At 48.1% G+C, this 19,415-nt stretch overlaps 1 protein-coding gene across 3 annotated transcripts in view; it reads left to right on the top strand.

Annotated features, from left to right (window-relative positions):
* Positions 1 to 19,415, top strand: part of TENM2 (teneurin transmembrane protein 2) — a gene marked incomplete at its 5' end in the record, with an annotated part of 1,189,887 nt that overhangs the window by 1,114,841 nt on the left and 55,631 nt on the right. For all 3 annotated transcript variants that reach the window (XM_081092171.1, XM_081092173.1, XM_081092172.1), the window contains 6 exons: positions 986 to 1,196; positions 5,497 to 5,616; positions 8,574 to 8,835; positions 9,585 to 9,852; positions 13,903 to 14,046; positions 14,689 to 14,938. In XM_081092171.1, coding sequence (XP_080948297.1) covers positions 986 to 1,196; positions 5,497 to 5,616; positions 8,574 to 8,835; positions 9,585 to 9,852; positions 13,903 to 14,046; positions 14,689 to 14,938 — 1,255 coding nt within the window. The remainder of the gene's footprint in view (positions 1 to 985; positions 1,197 to 5,496; positions 5,617 to 8,573; positions 8,836 to 9,584; positions 9,853 to 13,902; positions 14,047 to 14,688; positions 14,939 to 19,415) is intronic.

The following is a 19,415-nucleotide window of genomic DNA, read 5'->3' on the forward strand; positions in this document are numbered from 1 at the left end:
CCCTCGATTCTCACAGGAGTGTGACGCAGAACCATTCTTGAGAACCTCGGATTCAAGGATACACAGAACAGGAACGCCTAACCTCGCGAGGGACACCATCAGGAAGGCTTCCTGGGGGAGGAGGCCACACTTCGCTGGGGTCTTAAAGGATGAGTCGTATCTGTTTCCCCCACTATACTGTCAGCTCCTTAAAGACAAACACCATCATTCTTGGTTCTTGGTTCCCTGTTTTGTTTCCAGAACATGGGTGGCACTCAGACATTTGTTGAATGGTAGATGAGCAAATAGAAATCAGCCCAGGAAAGGGACGGAGGGGTGGAAATCTAAGCAAGATGATCAGGATATTCAAAGTCCTTCAGGTATGCGGTAAGGTAGCACCAGAAGCAATTGGGTGAACTCATGGCTTAATTCCGGGGTGTTCAAGCCAAAGCTATTGGTTCAGCTTTCCTGGCAAATAAATGTAATAAATGTAAAGCTCCCTGTACCCGGTGCGCCACCTGGTCAGCAGAACGCTCCCTGGCCCAGCGGGAGCAGGAGGTACTGCTTTTCTCCCCTAACGCGAGATGTAAGGAATCCCATGCATTTTGGTTACTTGTGCACCCGTTCGCGCAGGCCCCTGAGAACTGGCCTTGGGTCAGTTTTTGTGCTGTGCTGTTTTAAAGCAAAGTGTATGTTTTTATTCCCAAGCACTCAACGCATACCTGCTTAGAACAGAAAAAGTAGAAACTCCAGGAAGTAAAAATGAAGGAAGAGAAGCACACTCATCTACAACCTGGGGATAGCCAGTTGTCAACATTTCAATTATTTCCGTTCAGTCTTTAAGTTTTCTCTGCACATAAACTGGAATTACACTGGGATCGTCATGTGAAAGCTGCCAGGTCAGGCCTTTGGGCAGGGTCCGTGGCCTCGGGACAAAGGCGTTAGCATCTCTGAGTGGCTTTGTGCCATGAGGTGCACTGACCCATCTCTGCCTCTGCCTTTCCAGATGGCCTGGTGGATTGTCTGGACCCGGACTGCTGCCTGCAGTCAGCCTGTCAAAACAGCCTGCTCTGCCGGGGATCCCGGGACCCGCTGGACATCATTCAGCAGGGCCAGACGGACTCACCCGCAGTGAAGTCCTTCTATGACCGCATCAAGCTCTTGGCAGGCAAAGACAGCACCCACATCATCCCTGGAGACAACCCCTTCAACAGCAGGTAGGCACTCTGTCCTCGCAGGCTGCTGAGGTCTCTGTTTCCCTCCCTGGGAGAGCAGGACCACGTGCTCCTGGTTTTACTATGGGCTCAGGGGACCTGGGAGCTACCCCAAGGTCCCGTTCACAGGAGGCCCTATCTGCTTTGGGGGTCGATCTCTAGAGGATTTGGCTGTCAGAACCTGCTGGAGACACCTGTTGATGGCCTGGTTTTCAGATCGCTATTATTTTATGATATTATTGGTATTATTGAAGTGTCCCTTTATAATACCTCTGATTGTGGTTTTTGTTTGATCACTGCTGAAATATTTCATTCTGTGGAGTATTAACTTGATAGCATAACTTATTCTGGCACCTGAGAGTCCAGATGATGCCAGTTGGTAGAATATATTAAGGACCTGTGATGAGCCAGAGACTTTGTGTAGATTGTCTCTGATCCCCACGTCAACCTCATCAATTGTATCTGCTAATTGCCTGCTGTGTGCCAGGCATTGTGTTAGCCAGTGCATTGCAACTCTCCTTCCAAACTGGTGGGGTTTCTCTTGAGTTTATTTTTGCTCTCAGTTGCTCATTTGAGGTTTATGAATATTCTAGGAACAAATTCTGGATTTATTTTATAGTCAGCTTGGCCTCCTACACCACTCTCCCTAGGACATTTAGAAGTGTACCCCTGTTCAAGAGAGCAAGGGGAAAGGTTGGCTTTGAGACACTGACCATCCCCTCCTCTCCTCTAGGCACTATTTTTGTTTTTTAATGTATTTTTATTGATTTCAGAGAGGAAGGGAGAGGGAGACAGAGTTAGAAACATCAATGATGAGAGAGAATCATTGATCGGCTGCCTCCTACATACCCCACACTGGGGATCGAGCCCACAACCCAGGCATGTGCCCCGACTGGGAATCGAACCATGACCTCCTGGTTCATAGGTCGACGCTCAACCACTGAGCCACACTGGCTGGGCCTAGGCACTGTTTCTGATTCTGAGGGTGAGAAGAAGGACAGGTGACACAGGGATCTTCTTACGCCCTGCCTGCATATAGCTCAGCTCACTTTTGATAGGTCTGGGTTCAGACGTCAGTTGTGTCTACAGATGGGAGGATGGCCATCAGGACCTTCTTGGGGGTGTCCCACCCTATCTCCAAGCTCCCTCCCACGGAGAAACAGCACCACTGGCTGGGTCCTCTTTCACAAAACCTCCAGGAACTAGGAACTTCAGCAGGGTGGTCCTGGCCTCCTGGTTGCCCGGGTCATGCCATCTTTCCCTTAGTTCTCTTTATCCTCGTTTAGTTCTTCGAGGTGCCAGGAGCAACTCAGGAAGTATGCTGTTTAAGTGGCTTCCATCCAGAAAACACCAGACTTTACTTCTTACAAGAGCCCCTAACTTCATAAGGGGTTCTCTTGGAGCTGCCCACCCCACCCCATTAGACTTTGGCATCCTCAGGCCAGGACTCAGACCCCGCACCTCCCTGGAGAGGCTGGGATGGGAGGTGAGGGTAATGGTGGAGCTAATTAATCTGACAGCCCCTGAGAACTCCCTGGGAAGTCATGCAGCCCCAGTTCCAGGCAGCTCTTTGAACATGAGGGTTCCAAGCAAGGTCACCTTGGGCCAGCCACTTGAGCCTCTCTCTTTTCTGGTTTCACTAACAATAAAACAGAAAAGGGAAAAAATAATCTCAGCCCTCTTCTATTTCAGCCCTGACCACTCCACCCGCCACCCCCAGCTATATGTGTAGAATATAACACACACAGTCATATTATTTTAATACAAGAACCCCTCCCTAAGAAAAATAAAAGAAACCACAAATCTCTGACCAAAAATGTATTTTCTCTGCTTGTTAAATCCTGGTTCTGGGGCAGGGGATGTTTCCTTTTTAATTATGAACATAATTCCTACAGCCAGAGACCCATGACTGGTCCTTGCACTGGGCCATAAGCATTCCGGTGTGGTGTGCATATAGTTTGCTATCCTGCAAATGCCCCTTTCAAAGGCTCTGTTTCTATCAGCTTCTGGTTAACATTTCATGATTCCTACCCTCAACCTAGTCATTTTCTGGTATTCTCCTTTTCATACTCTCTCCTCACCTGCTCCTTGCAATTTCATCTTACCTTCCTCACCAATAGTCAGTCGCCACTTGCAGAAGACTCCTGAAGCCAAGATGCAGGAGAGAAGGCAGGGACTCCAGAATCTTTGGTGACCCAGCCCCAGAGATCTGGGCAAAAAAAAACTTGCTTTAGAGGAAGCGCACCACCCAGTGAACCCACGCTCCATCACAATGGGCATGGATGCGTAGTTCAGAAACACAAACGGTTACTTCAAGACATAGGTTGAAGTTCACCAAGCATGTGAATCGCAGTACATTGTCAAATAATAAAGAACAAAACTAGAGTAAAAAAAAATTTAATCCAAGACGTCTAAGAAAGCATTTCCCCTAGATAATAGCACACAAAAATAACTAAAATGCCTTGACTCCACCACTATAATTTATAGAGCAGATCTCACTATCTAGATAATGTGATAATTGTTACACATCAATAATCATAAATTGGAATGTATGGATAGCATGTCTGAGCTCAAGCTTTTCTGCAAATCGACTGCCTAGAAATGATAGGAAGCCAGGAGCAATGAAGAATTAGAAAAGTAGGGGGTAGAAATCAGAGGCAACCCAGCTACTCCTATTCCTATCGCTCTACCAAGTCTCATGCTACAAGAATGATTTAAAAGAACTACCAGTTGTGTAAAAAAGGGAGGGGGGAACTCCTAATTTTGTTTTCTCATCACAAGCACTTTGTACCTTGTGGTCATCAACACACGTCATGGATCTTAAAATCGTGCCTGGGAAGACCTGAAAGAAATCTTAGTCGGAGCTAAGATAAGGAACTAGAAATTGAACAAAAGAATTATTTGCATAAATTAGTTTTCCACTTTCAAAAGACTCCAGCTTTGTGGTTGGAACCAGCTAAAAATGGGCTTCGTTTGTTAGGCAGCCAGTAGCAGACAATTAGAGCTGTCAGTGGAATGTCTCAACCCTCCCGAGATCACCCAAGTGTTGGGGTTGAACAGTTGGGGGTATTGCTAATGAAAAGGAGAGGTGCTTGGAGAACGCATCCCTCCAACTGCGGGGTCTCCTGGGACTGCAGAATTAAGTGCATTCCAAAAATTGAGCCGGTTTGGACAAGATTCTGGCATAGAGCGGGTCAGCTTGATTACCTAGTCCAGAAGCTGGGAGTGCGTCCAGGAACCTGGAAAACCCTCTGCCTTTGCCAAAGTGCCCAGTGGCTTAAAGGCCTGCAGGACAGCTGCTGACCTGCCTGGCTCAGTGCGAAAGAGGAGCTCTCGTTACCCCACTCTTGTGGCCCAGATCAGGATTTTAAAAAGATTCCCAGGTGATTCTAATGTGCAGCCAAGGTTGAGAACCACTGGAATAGAGTGTCGTGGTGTCTCTGTGGCTTTGCGGATTTCCCAGGAGCAGCTGGTCAGACAGGAACCTTCTGGGGGAAGCTCTGGTGACTGTCGTCTGGAGAGAGGGGAGCTTCCCCTGACAGTGGAAAGGAGCTGAGTGGGATTCCAGTCACCTCCCCTGCCTCCGAGAGAGCAGGGATTTGATATGGGAAATACATAGTCACATGGAATCCAGAATCCAAGCTAGGTCTCCCAGGAGATAAACATATAGCTCCGATATTCTCCTCTCCTCGGCTGGTCATGGACTGTGAGGAACTCTGCTCTTAAAGGGCAACAGAAAGCAATGTCTGTAAATGTCCGGCCTCATCATAACCCTCCATGCGCTCCCCGCCACCCCTGCCATCCCGGCCCAGAGGAGGAGGGAGCATTGCCTTCCTTCCAGACAAAAGGAATGAGTCGCAGCCGCCGAGGCACTTGCCCGAGCAGCGTACTCTGTGCCCGGCTAAGGCACAGCCTGGTGACAAGGGGCAGCCTGAGGTTGGGCCACACCAACGTCACACGGTGTCTATCATGAAGCGAGGCCAAGGGGAGAGAGATGTGTGCGGGGACCCCATTGCCCAGCCCAGTGGGTGAGATGCTGCCCTGCGTGTCACCCCAGCGTGTCGCCAGCCCTGCTCCTCAGGTGAAGCGGCAGCGAGGCATCCTCTTGCCCACCCCTGTCTGTGAGGTGCGGTCATGTGAGCCAGAAGTTATTGTTGAGAGTCTTGGTCTTGCCTGAGGGACCAGATGAGGACGGGGGTGGGAGGAACAGTGGCGATGAGAAAGGGGAGGGAACTGGACCCCCTGTCTCCTTGTTCTCCAGGGCGTGGCTCTTGGCTCAAAGGCCTGTTTCTTTTTCTCTCAGCTTGGTTTCTCTCATCCGAGGCCAAGTCGTAACTACAGATGGGACGCCCCTGGTTGGTGTGAACGTGTCCTTTGTCAAGTACCCAAAATACGGCTACACCATCACCCGCCAAGATGGCACGTAAGTAGCTTGTGGGGCTCTCCCTTCTCGGGGAGCAGACAGAGCGGCAGTGGTGCTGTTGGCTGCCCGAGCCTCAGAGGAACCATGCCGCTGCCCATTGCGGACTGGAAGGCCCACCAGGTCAGAGCTCTGTGAGGATTCCCCCAGAGATAGTTTTTTGCTTTTCGGTATGATATCAAAAATAAAAATACAAAATAGAATAGCCAAGCTATGGAGGGCTGCCAACAGTCCTCCTCCTTTTCCCATCTCAGGTAAACGCTTTTGTCTACCTGGTGTGTGTGTGTGTGTGTGTGTGTGTGTGTGTGTGTGTGTGTGTGTGTTGGGGGTGGATTCCGGGGAGAAGAATGGAGAGCAGCTCTTGGAAGCTCATTCCTGTTTTAAATCAAAGGCAGTGCCAGGTGACAAGGAGCCGCATGGCACAGCGTCCTGTGGTGAACCCCTTCTGCTTTCATCTGCGGCTCTCGGAGCTGTGTTGTCCGCGCTCCTGTTTTGAGGAGGTGGGATGTAATCAGAGAAATCTAATTAAATACATTTAGCCATCACCCTGCTGTGGGAAAGAGCCAACCTTTCCCTATTATCTTCTGATTAGAAACACGTACCCATGCAGCCCCCACCAAGATGAAAGCCCGTCATTTTCCTAATCCATTGGGCACGGAGTTGCAATTCAGAGAAAAAGATAAGAATAAAAGAAACTTATGGGAAGGGGGAAACTCACTCACCCTGGGCTAAACCACACACACACACACACACACACACACACACACACACACACACACACTTATATTCTATTCCAAATGGAAGAAGAGACTGTTGCTGTAAATCGGATGCAACACTTTTTCTATAAAACTAGACTCTGGGAAATCATAGCCGTGTCGTGAAATATGCTTCTTGCCTGTCTCTGGTGAAAAGTCTGGTCTTATTCTGTAATGCCCTAAGGTACCCTTACAGGTAGTTTCAAAGATTACCAGCCACAGCAGCCCTATCCTCACTTGCCCACCTGTGAAACCTGAGGAAGACATCTGCGGATTCACACCACAGTCTCAACATTTGCTAAGTCTCTGAGGATCTCACCCACACATTTCTGAGAACTGTGTGCCATGCAGAGCTACTCGGGCCCTTGCAAATTCTTAGAACCCAGGGCTCTTGCCTTGCAAAGTCCTGTCACAAACAGGAGGGCATTTCTGAGACCTCGTCCTGCTGTCTGTCCCCACTTTATGCTGCCCCATCTCCCTCAGCCGCTTCCTGACTAATTATGGCCCAAATCCACCTCCCAGGTCATCTCTCCAAGCTCCCGATAGGTGATTCTGTGGCTTGTCCAGGTCGCAAAGCCATGGGAGGGACAGGATGTGTTTGGGGTGCTCTGAGGAGCCCCATTGTTTAGCGGCAGGTGGGTGCCGCTGACACTGGAGATTTGATTCTGTCACACCAACTAGACATGACTTCCCTTCAAAACACTTGCCTCTCTTCTGTGTCCCATACAAAACTGTCCCGAGCAGCGTACATGCCCCCAAATAAATACAGGGGTGGACAAAAGCAGGTGTACAGTTGTGAGTATGTGAAACAGAGTTCATTCTTGTATTATTATTTATCTATTAATTGTTGTATTCTTTTTTGTCATTAACCTACTTTTGCCCACCCCTGTAAATACACAAATTTGTAATAAATAAATTATTATACTGTGCATGCTCTGTTCCTTATCTCAATATTCACGTGCACCGTGTTCGTTCCTTAAAAACGCCAAAGGTATTACCGGAATTGGTGAAGCCTGTGGGTCGTGTGTTTTCGCTGAGTGTGACTGAGACACAGGCTCTCGGGAGCTGCTGGGGATTTGGGAATGAACTGCCCTCAAAGGGTGAGACCCCGTGGAGGAGCGACGCTTAAACCTGAGACTTCTCGCCGTGAACTCCTCCTCATCTGTTAATTGGGAAAGAGCAGCCTTTATTTTACTTTACTAGCGATGCACCTCCGTCCAGCTCTGGAGGGACACACGGGGAAGGTAGTTTAAGGATGACTGGCAAAAGCATCAGTAACGGGAACAGGAGGTGAAGGGGTCCAGAGGTACACACTCAGGTATAAGATAGAAATGTCCCCGGGGGTGGATGTATCGCATGGTGACGGTAATCGTTAATAATACTGTATTGTAGCTTTGAAAGTGGCTAAGAGATCTTTGAAGTTTTCATCAGAAGAAATAAAAAAAAACAAACGTGTAACTATGTGTGGGGGTGATACTAGGCTGATTGCGGTGACTATTTCACAATCTGTACAAATATCAAATCATGTTGTACACTTAAAATCAATGTAATGTCATATGTTCCATTGTAGCTCGAAAAAGTTGAGGTTCTCTGAAACAAACAAAAGCCCAGAAACAGCCCCGGTGGGTGAGAAGGAAGCATTAATGCCCCTCTCTGTCCTGGCATCGCATCGCTATAGCCCCGCTGTGTGTGAGCCTCGCACGATGCTAAGTGCTTGACACCAGGAGTGCGAAACACTGTCTGTAAAGGGCCAGGTGGCGAATATCTTAGGCTTTACATGACAGATCGTTCCATGTTACACCTACTCCGCTCTACCCTTGTAGCACACAACATCTCCAGCAGATAAGTAATGAATGGGCGTGGCTGTATTCCAATAAGACTTTTTATACCCAAACAGGGGATGGGCCAGGTTTCGCTAGCCCCTGCTCTGCACTCATCACGATCTCTCCTTCTCTCAGCCACTCTGTGAAGTTGCTATAATTATCCCCAGCTCATAGGTGAAGAAACGTGGGCTCAGAGAGGGTCAGTAACTTGCCCACAGACACGCAATTAGTAAGTGGAAGAGTTTGGGTTCCAACCAGCCCGTGGGCCACCAAAGCCCAGGCTCTTCCCCCGCATGCTCGGCCCCTCCCTCTGCTCTCAGAGCGCCTGCCTCGTCTGAGGGTGCATTCACCATCTCAGGGAGCCCACTTCCCGCCTCTCCAGGTTTGACCTGATCGCCAATGGGGGCGCCTCCTTGACCCTGCACTTCGAGCGAGCCCCGTTCATGAGCCAGGAGCGCACGGTGTGGCTGCCGTGGAACAGCTTTTACGCCATGGACACCCTGGTGATGAAGACCGAGGAGAACTCCATCCCCAGCTGTGACCTCAGCGGCTTTGTCCGGCCAGATCCGATCATCATCTCCTCCCCGCTGTCCACTTTCTTCAGTGCTGCCCCTGGGCACAACCCCATCGTGCCCGAGACCCAGGTAGGAAGGGCGGGAACCCGGGTAGGACTTTCAATACCACCTTGACCGAACCTGGCTGGCCACCCCGTCTCTCCCCGGGGGGCCCAGAAACCAATAGGAAGGGGAGAAGCAAAAAGTAGGAACACAGTAGAATCTGTAGTCATTGAAGAGAAGACCGAATCTCTCCTGGACGTTCGAGATGCTTCCAGATAGCCGTGCAAGACTCTGGCCGTCACCAGCGCTTTTAATAAATGAAAAACAATATACAGATGTGTAACCCACCTGTAAATCGCTTTTCACTCCTGTTAGTCACAGAGACACATGATAAGAGGCGCTTTAATGATCTACCTCGGGGCTGCAACAGAGGGCATATTACATTATTGCCTCCCTGTTGCTTTATACCAATTGTCAGTGGAAGTTGCGGGTTCATATAATTACAGCCTCTCGCGGCCTCCTCGCGTGCAGCTAGCAATAAAGCCTGCTGTTCTTATTTACATCTTTTGCCAACCGCGTGGCTTTTAAAAAGAAACACAATGGTGACCAAGAATAATTATTAATCCAGAAATCATAACCTCAGCGCCTTCGCTCCATGGTGTAGGATAAAGTTTTGGTGTGGTTTTGTTTTTTCCATCAGCCTCGGGAAGTGGTTCTTGCACCCCACACGGGGCGGGATGCTTCCGTGAGGGTGGCCGCAGGCGGGCTGCCTCGGGGTCGCGAGCAGCCCACCCGCCGCGGGCATTTGATGCAGTGCGTGTGCCGTGTGTTCTCAGGTCCTTCATGAGGAAATTGAGCTCCCCGGTTCCAATGTGAAGCTCCGCTACTTGAGCTCCCGGACCGCAGGCTACAAGTCGCTGCTGAAGATCACCATGACCCAGTCCACCGTGCCCCTGAACCTCATCAAGGTCCACCTGATGGTGGCCGTGGAGGGACACCTCTTCCAGAAGTCATTCCAGGCCTCTTCCAACCTGGCCTACACCTTCATCTGGGACAAGACCGATGCGTACGGCCAAAGGGTCTACGGACTCTCTGACGCTGTCGGTACGTTTGGGTTTCAAACCCCTATTGATGCTTGAATTTCATCATGTATTCATTTGACCAATAGTCATGGAGTTCCTAAAATGCGTCAAGAACTATTCTAGTAGATAGAAATGCAGTGGTCCGTGAGACAGACAAGAGTCCCATCCCGGGACCTTCTGTGCTAGTGGGGGATCAAGATAATAAAGCCAAATTAGACAAGAAAATACCAAGCAGTGATATGTGCTCATACTGTGATTTGTACCAGGGAGGAGTGATGTACACTAGGAACGCCTTTTATCCAAGGCGCTCAGGGAAGGCTCCTCAGAGGGTGACATCCTGGCAGAAAAAGAGAGGAGAAGGAGGTGTGTTTGGAGGACAATGAGGAGGCCAGTGAGGCTGGGATGCAATGGACAAGGAGAATATTCAAGATAGGGGAGAGAGGTGGTCACTTTCTGAGTGAGCACATGCATATGACCCAGAATGCACCGTGGGGATCAGAAACTGGCACTGGGGGAGCTGGAAGCCACGAGCTGTGTCTCAAGCTTTGCCTTTGAGATCACAGCACACACACACACACACACACACACACACACATACACACACACTTATGAAAGACCACCCCAAGAGAAGTGTCCTGCGGTTACCAGGCTTTGAAGAGTTGTGGGCTGTGGATTAATGTCAACCTACCCAGTATGGTTTCCTACTGGTCGAAAGCTATCTGGGTTAATTAAAATGCAGATTCCTGTGTTGTTGGTTTTTGGTTTTGTTTTCTTTTTTACCAACAGGCTTGTGATTTTCAAGAACCGTAGTAAGTTACCAAAATAAAAAGCCAGCATACTCAGACATTTTCACCATAAATGGCACCCTGTATTTTGTGTTAGGAGTTTTATGGTTTTTGGTTTACATTCAAGCCTTTAATCCCTTTTGAGTTAATTTTTGTATATGGTGTGAGATAGTTGTCCAGTTTTCTCAACAGCATTTATTGAAGAAACTGTATGTCCTATCCCATGGTATAGTTTTGGCTGCTTTGTCATTAATTAATTGACCATATATGCATGGGTTTATTTCTGAGCTCTCTATTTTGTTCCATTGACCTATGTGTCTTTTTTATGCTAATACCATACTGCTTTGATTACTATAACTTTGTAATATAGTTTGAAATCAGGGAGCATGGTGCCTCTGGCATTGTTCTTCTTTCTCAACATTCCTATGGATTGTTTTAGGATTGTTTGTTCTTTTTCTGTGAAAAAAGCCTTTGGTATTTTGATAGGGATTGCATTGAATGAGTCAATTGCTTTGAGTAGTATGGACATTTTGACAATATTAATTCTTTTAATCCATGAGCATGGAATATCTTTTCATTTATTTGTGTCTTCTTCAATTTCTTTCATCAGTGTCCTGTAATTTTCAGTGTGCAGGTCTTTCACCTCCTTGTTTAAATTTATTCCTAGGTATTTTATTCTTTAATTTTTTAAAAAAATTCACCGAAACCAGTTTGGCTCAGTGGATAGAGCGTCGGCCTGCGGACTGAAAGGTCCCAAGTTCAATTCCGGTCAAGGGCATGTACCTGGGTTGCGGGCATATCCCCAGTAGGAGATGTGCAGGAGGCAGCTGATCGATGTTTCTCTCTCATCGATGTTTCTAACTCTCTATCTCTCTCCCTTCCTTTCTGTAAAAAATCAATAAAATATAAAATAAAAATAAATAAATAAAATTTTAAGCAGGACAACTTGCTAGGTGGTGTTGTCTTCTCCATGAGATGACACCTAATGTCAGCTGGTCTTTTTCTTTGGTGATTTTAGCGGACATTGATGTTTATGGCTTGGATCCATTAGGCCACTAGGATTTGCAAATTAGTATTTTAATTCTATCATTGCTTCCTTATTTATTAGCTAGAATACTTTCATTTAGAGATGCTTTCTCTTTAAATGCTTGGTTATTTGAGATACAGTTCAAATAAGAAAGGATAAAGGCTTGATTCTTTCCCTTTATTTACTAACTAGAGGCCTGGTGCATGAAATTCGTGCACAGGGGAGTGGGGGGTGGGGTCCCCACAGCCCAACCTGCAACAACACCAGCGTCCCTCGCCCTGGCCTCCGGCCTGAGGCCCCTCCCCTCCCTCCACACAGCAGGGGTACAGACGCTGGGCTCACATTGCTGGGTTGACACTGCCAGCATCCCACCCTGGCCACTATGGGCACCACCATCTTTATCCCGGAGTGATTGTTAATTTACATATTACTCTTTTATTAGATAGGATTTTCAGTATAATAAGTCAGTTTCTTTAACATCCTCTAATGGTGGAAAATTACTGTTTTTTAAAAATACTATTCTGCCTCTAGCCAGTTTGGCTCAGTGGATAGAGAATCGACCTGCGGACTGAAAGGTCCTGGGTTTGATTCCGGTCAAGGGCACATGCCCAGGTTGCAGGCTTGATCCCCAGTAGGGGGCATGCAGGAGGCAGCCAATCAATGATTCTCTCTCATCACTGATGTTTCTATCTCTCTCTGCCTCTCCCTTCCTCTCTGAAATCAATAAAAATATATTTTAAATAAATAAATAAAAATACCATTCTGAACTCATAGAGTGAAGTGTCTCTAATATAGTAGTTTTAATCCATGAAAGTTATTTTCTTTACTAATGCTCAGATTGCACCATCTTTGGAAGCCTCTTCAAGCTGACTCCCAAATTCTTTCAACATGACCCCAGTAGATTCTTGTTCCTTTCTTTCTATCTGGTGTGATAAAATGCCCAGGCCTCATCTTGTTCATTTCTTGCTCTGACTATATCTTCAAGGAGCCCTGATTCTTTTTAATGAGAAATCATATTTCAAGGCCACAAGCCAGGCACTAGCAATTCTCTCTGCTGCTGGGACAGCCATTGTTTCTTGGAATTTTCAGAGGACAAGCTAGGAAATATATGGTTTTTCTAAAAAAGATCAAATGCATCTTCTGTTCCTATCGACACTCCTATATCTCAGGATTTAAAAGAAGCTGCAAGAATCCCCGAAGGTGACACACGCAGTTAAGAATTTAATGTAGTAGGAATCGCAATAATAACAGTGGCTCATCTTTCGAAAGCAGCGTTCCAATTAAAAATGTACGGCCTCTTGGTGTTCTATCTCGTGTCTCCTTCCTGCATCTCTCTGAGAAATTAAGGCCTCACTCGCTCCGTTTTCCACGTGGGAAAGGGAAGCCACGAGGAGGTCTGAGCCGGAGCAGAGTGAGGATTAAGCCCTTCATCTCCCGCTTCTCTCTCCCATTTGTCCCTGCAGCAAACACGGGGGGTTTTGCAGTTTCTGGGTTCTGTTCCCCACTGACTTGCCACGGAACTGGCGGCTGGGTCCGGTGCCTGAGTTGCCCGGCACCCTCTGGAATCCGGAGTGAACATTCCGAGTGCCGCCACTCACCCACGCTGCTGCCTCCAGTCTCCTGATAAATGGGCCACTAAGCCCTTGCCGGTTTGGCTCAGTGGCTAGAGCGCTGGCCTGCGGATTGAAGGGTCCGGGTTTGATTCTAGTCAAGGACACATGCCCGGGTTGTGGGCTGGGGGCAGCTGATCAATGATTCTCTCTCATCATTGATGTTTCTATCTTTCCTTCTCCCTTCTTCTCTGAAATCAATAAAAATAGCCACTAAGCTTCCATAGGCCTTTCTCCCAGCGACTGCAAATAAATAACAAAACTATAATAAATGCACGTCGCGAACAGTGGGCTGAGGGAGATGGTCTCTCCTGTCTATCTCGGAAGGAGAACTGAATCGGTTCTTAAATGATTCAGCTCCTGCCTCCACGTCACTGGGGTCATTTCTGAAAGCCAGCTCTTCTTCGGAAAGGTCTTTCCATCCCCACGGAGCACTGCTGTGTAAAGTTTCAAGGTGGAGTTCAGCTTGAAATTTGAATTTAATATCGTGTGGGATCGTGAGGAGAAGAGCAATCAGCCGCCTCTTTGGGGGCGGGATTTGGGAGCAGGCTGGGTCTTGGGGTGAACGCGTGTTTCCTGGGCCTGTGGAGTGCTCTGCTATCATCAGTCAACTCTCCGGTCCCCGCCGGCCCTCCCCTCTTGTCTTTCAGTGTCGGTGGGGTTCGAGTATGAGACCTGCCCCAGCCTCATCCTGTGGGAGAAGAGGACCGCCCTCCTGCAGGGCTTTGAGCTGGACCCGTCCAACCTCGGCGGCTGGTCCCTGGACAAGCATCACATCCTCAATGTTAAGAGTGGTATGTGAGCACGTTCCCTTCCTCAAACACGGCCTCCTCTCTCCTGGACCCTTCTCTCCATTGCATTGGTAGTCTCTCCCCTTCCCTCGGCCAGTTTCATCAAACGTCCAAATACTCGCTGGTTTTCCCACCTTCTCTTTTTAAATGTCAAAGAATGTTGGGCTGGTTTTCCCAGACCGTCCACCTTCGTGTACCTCACAACTCTTCAATTATCTCTACAAATGTTATCCTACCCAACCCCATAGCCCAGGGTCTACCCATCCCATCTCTCAGCAAAGGGAAGAAATCAGATTGATGTTTCCTAGGGTTTCTCTTTCCCACATCTCTTCCCGTCCCGTCGGCAGGCCCATAGAAGTGTCTCCCTAAGGCAGTGATGGCGAACCTTTTGAGCTCGGCATGTCAGCATTTTGAAAAACCCTAACTTAACTCTGGTGCCGTGTCACATATAGAAATTTTTTGATATTTGCAACCATAGTAAAACAAAGACTTATATTTTTGATATTTATTTTATATATTTAAATGCCATTTAACAAAGAAAAATCAACCAAAAAAATGAGTTCGCGTGTCACCTCTGACACACGTGTCATAGGTTCGCCATCACTGCCCTAAGGGCTGCACGGCCACCCTCTGTACCGCCCGCAGGCATCCTGCACAAGGGCACGGGGGAGAACCAGTTCCTGACGCAGCAGCCCGCCATCATCACCAGCATCATGGGCAACGGCCGCCGCCGCAGCATCTCCTGCCCCAGCTGCAACGGCCTCGCCGAAGGCAACAAGCTGCTGGCCCCGGTGGCTCTGGCTGTGGGCGTCGATGGGAGCCTCTTCGTTGGCGACTTTAATTACATCCGGCGCATCTATCCCTCCCGCAACGTGACCAGCATCTTGGAGTTACGGTAAGCGGCCACACAGACACCGTCTTTTGTTCTATCGCTGCCACGGCCACACGGCTCCATGGGTAATCGGTGGCTGCATTTGGGCTTCTCCAGAGAACAGGCATTCCCTGTGATGGGGTGAGGTTCGAAACCTAGGACCAGACTCAAGTGAGGATTTGGGGAAAGGCTTTGTGTAGCTGTAAAAACCACACACGCAATTCAGACAGTTGTCAATACCTGAGTTACAAACTAGAAAAGTGATGTCAGTCCTGGTGTTTGGGTTGGGACCTGGGTAGCTATGTGTTGTCAAACCCCCAAGCCTGAATCTAACACACACCAGACAGTGAAAGAGCTGCTCAAAGCTGTTGGTACATTTCTGTGGTTTCTAAAGGAGCACTTTTTAAAAATACAGATTCCCGCAGCCTATCCCCAGAGGACTGATCCAGTCGGTCTAGAGGAGGCCAAGGCATCCTTTATCCTTGACAAGCTCGATGGGAGATTCCAGTGCCTGTCAACATCTGAGAACCACCGATAATTATTTACTGGTTCACACGTTTATGTTGAGCAGCTCTATGTGTGAGCTCTCTGTGAATTCTCTGCATCTTTCCACTTTCACTAGGATGTGACTTAGGATGACTTAGAATAGCCACTAGGCAACTCCTGCCCCCTTCCCCGGTAGATTCAGTGCTTGCTGCTAAGTCTAAAGCCCAGACTCCCCTGTGCTGAACAGAGTTTCTTGGAAACTCTCTTCCCAGGGAAGTTGATTCCAGGCCATTGAACCTTGAGAGGGACCTGTAAGTAGAGAGAGATGAAGTCTATAAATAGGGGAGAAATGTATTCAACAGATACTTGGGCAATGTATACTGTGCCTGGGACTGGCTGGCTGAGGGGGCCCAGGGGGAGCGGGGGGCGGGGGGGTGCGTAGCTAGGAACCAACAAAGTCCTAGTTATTGTGTTTGATATGGAACTTCAAACATGTGGTCTGATATGGAACTTCAAATCATGTGGACAACTAAAACATAACTTCAAGTTCATTAAATACTTTAAGGAAAACCTAACAGGCTAAGGGATATCAATTATGGTGGGGATGGAGGAGGGATGAGGAAGCTACATAAGGTAAAGTGGTCAGAAAATCCTCTCAGACCAGGTGACATTTGAACTAGGTCCTGAATGATGAAGTCAACCACGGGAAGATCTGGGGGAAAGGGTTCCAGGCAGAGAGAAGTTGTGCAGAAGCCCTCATATCAGCAAGTAACCTGGTTTATTTAAGGGACGAATAAAGTCCAATATGGCGGAAGGATGGTGAGCTCAGGGGAGAGTGTCTCAGAGGGGGTCAGAGAGGTAGGGAGGGGACTGATGCTTCAGGGTCTCATTATCATGCTGATGAGAATGGATCATATTCTTAGTGCAATGGACAACCATTGGAGGTGGAAGTAGAAAGTGGGTGGAGTTGATGTGATCTGATTTGCATTTTTTAGAGACATTTCTGGCTACTGTGTGGAGAATAGACTGCAAGAGTGGAGGCTATGGCAGTTGTCCAGGACTTGGGTGATGGGGATATAGACTAGGGCGGTACCAAGGGAGATGGGGAAGTATTCTAACTGGGATATATTTTCAAGATAAATCTGATCAGAATTGTTGATTGATTAGATATAAGGAATGGGGGGAAGGGAAGGAGAGAGAGACAGAAAGAGAGAGAGAGAGAGAGAGAGAGAGAGAGAGAGAGAGAGAGAGAGAGAGAAAGAGAGAGAGAGAGAGAGGAGAATCAAGGGTGATGCCTAGGATTTTGACCTGAGCAATTAACGGGATGGTGGTCCCTTCTGCAGCAGCCTCAGCTCCCAGGTGCGGGACTTAGATGAAGTCACAGGTTGCTCTTGCATTTTAATATCTTTGAGGCCCCTTCTGGGAGCGAGATCAATGACCTGAGCACCAGCAAGTGCTGCTGAGTATTCTTGGGAGCTGAGACTGTGCCAGGCCCTGGGAGAGGTAAAAAGAAAGGAGTAAACTGCAGCTCCACACTTAGCAGGTTGCAACCTCTGTGGCCCAGTGGACATTTCCTGAGTGTGATGGTGAGCCACACCTGTGCTGGGCTCTGAGGTCCAGACAGGGATGAAACCAGAGCTCAAAGAGCAGCCATTCCAGGCTGAGGTGGGCACAGGCAAGTGAGGCAATTCAAGCTGTGTTCTAGAAGAGCCAGCAACCAACCACCACAGAAGGACAAAGGGGGAGTTCATGTGAATAAGGTGTAATAACCAAAAAATGAATGAGAGGAAGAAGGAGGCAAAAAGGAAGAGTCTGGATAAACTCAACCTACCAAATTGACAGCCAGACAAACCACTTTTCCTAGAGCTCCCCGAGGAGGTCCCCTTCCCACGATGTTTATTTCCTCTTCTGTCCCAGGAGAGTCCTCTTCTTCTCAGGCCTCCTGTGGGCCATGGAGACCCAGGAGAGGAGGCAGGGCGCTGAAGGTAGCATTGTGCTTTCCCATGAGGGTCACGCTTCTCACTGGCATTTGTCACCCTCCACCTCTTCCTTGTCACTGCTCTTCCTGCTCAGCGCTGAACCAGCACCTGCCAGCTGCATTCCCACCTCCCAACCTTGACTCCTGCCCCTCAGCCTACTTACAATACTTTCTCTCCCTCATCACTGAGCCCATCTTTAAGGCTCCATTTGAAGGCCCCTTCTTCCTTGAAGCCCGATCTCCTTAGTGGAAATAATTCTCAGCCTCATCTGGGTCACTTTGTCTAATTTTCCACAAAAGTTGATAGTGTTCACTGCCTTGTTTTTTAGATATTTCTGTGTAAATCTTAGGGCCCTAGTGTGTGAGTTTCTGTGGAGCAGGCAGTTTGGGTATCTTTGCCCCTTGATGCCTAGAGTAGTATCTGATCCACACCAGCAGCTCAAGACCTGTGGCTTGAGTTAAAATGGACACAAACCAGTGTCCTCCCCTTGGTTGGAATTTGCCCTTGGTTCCGTGTTAGAGTTGTAGAGGCCACAGTATCAGTGATGCCAGCCAAGGGCCCACACAGAGCTATGCCACACCCACATGGTGACAATGACATGGCTGGAGGGCATGGAACTACCAATTTCCCTAGACAGCCATATGGTTTTTGTTGTTGTTTTTTCCGTTTTAACCGCCTTTGGACGCGTTCTTGCTTTCATCAGCCAGGGATCCAGAGATGATTAGAAGTTAAGCTTTTACAAGAACACTGGTTTGATTCTTCTTTTCTTCCCACTACATACCTGAAAACAAAAGGCTGTCAATCCCCGCTCTTCAAAACAGTAACCTTCAAAGGGAGAGAGGAGGGAGGGAGGGACCTGTCTTGCTTATGTCTTTTCTCCACTGTGAGCTGGCAGCCCAATGATTCCATTTCAGGAGCCAGTGCCCATCCCTCTCTCGCTCACCCACCCCAGAGCCGCGCCTGAATCAGAACTTTATTTAGACGTTCCCGTTGTGCTCTCGCTGTCCTTCTCCCTTCCTTTGCCTATGGAAAACACACCCGGAAAACGTCCAATGCTGGAAAAAGCCTTCTTCAGTGCCACCAGCACTGGAGACATTTTCAACATTCACTTCCCCCAAAAGCCTGACATGACCTGTTGTAGCCCATTTCCCTTCTTATGACTATCACCCTCTCCAGGTGATCCCTAGAAAACCTGAGCCCTGTGGAGCAGAATAAATGTCAGTCACTACCACCTTAGGGTGAATTTCTACCCTAGACAAATCTTTCCTTCCCCCCCACCCCCAGTTTGAGACTATCTTAGCAATTGGACCCCAAAATAAGGCAGTAACTGATAAGGGAGGGGACAGTGTCTTGCTGCTTTTCTTAATGTGGCCCCTTTGGCAAACATAAGACTCTTGCACTTTCCATAATATTTCATAGTCTATTTTTTTAATTTCCCAAATATAAAGTTATATTATGATATTTATTATGTTTTTTTCCAACTAAAACACTTGCCATGCTGAGATTCTGATGGTGCTGTTGGGGTGACTTAACGGCATCATTGCATTGGGGACACTCTTCAGGGGAGGGAATGTCTGGCTCAGGGTTGTCAGTGCTGGAGAGGGAGGAGACGTGAGAAAGAGGGAGCATCGGAAGGAGGGCAAGGGCAGCAGAAATTGGAATAAGCCTCACCAGGCAAAGATAAGCTTTGCCTGAGAGTTCCAACCAGGACAGACCCTGCTGGATGCCAACACAGGATGTTCAGGAGGAAGATGGTTCTAGTTAGAGAGCAGACACTTGCTCTGTGTAGTCAGGGTATAAACACGGAGGTCAGGAGACCAAATATAACACAGCACCCAGAATAGCAGTAACAACAATATCACCATAAAACTTTGGGCAGTTCTTGGCTCTGTTTTCAAAGAGCTCTTTTACCAAAGACAGATCTAGGTTTCGTGCAATTTCAGAATGAAACTGAAATTATTTAGGATGAGAAAAGAAACCAAAGCAACTGCAGATTTTGAAAAGCTGACAATTACTCCAAACATCACAAAATTCAG

Source organism: Myotis nattereri (genome assembly GCF_964212035.1).
Source record: "Myotis nattereri genome assembly, chromosome: 5".
Lineage (NCBI taxonomy): Eukaryota > Metazoa > Chordata > Mammalia > Chiroptera > Vespertilionidae > Myotis > Myotis nattereri.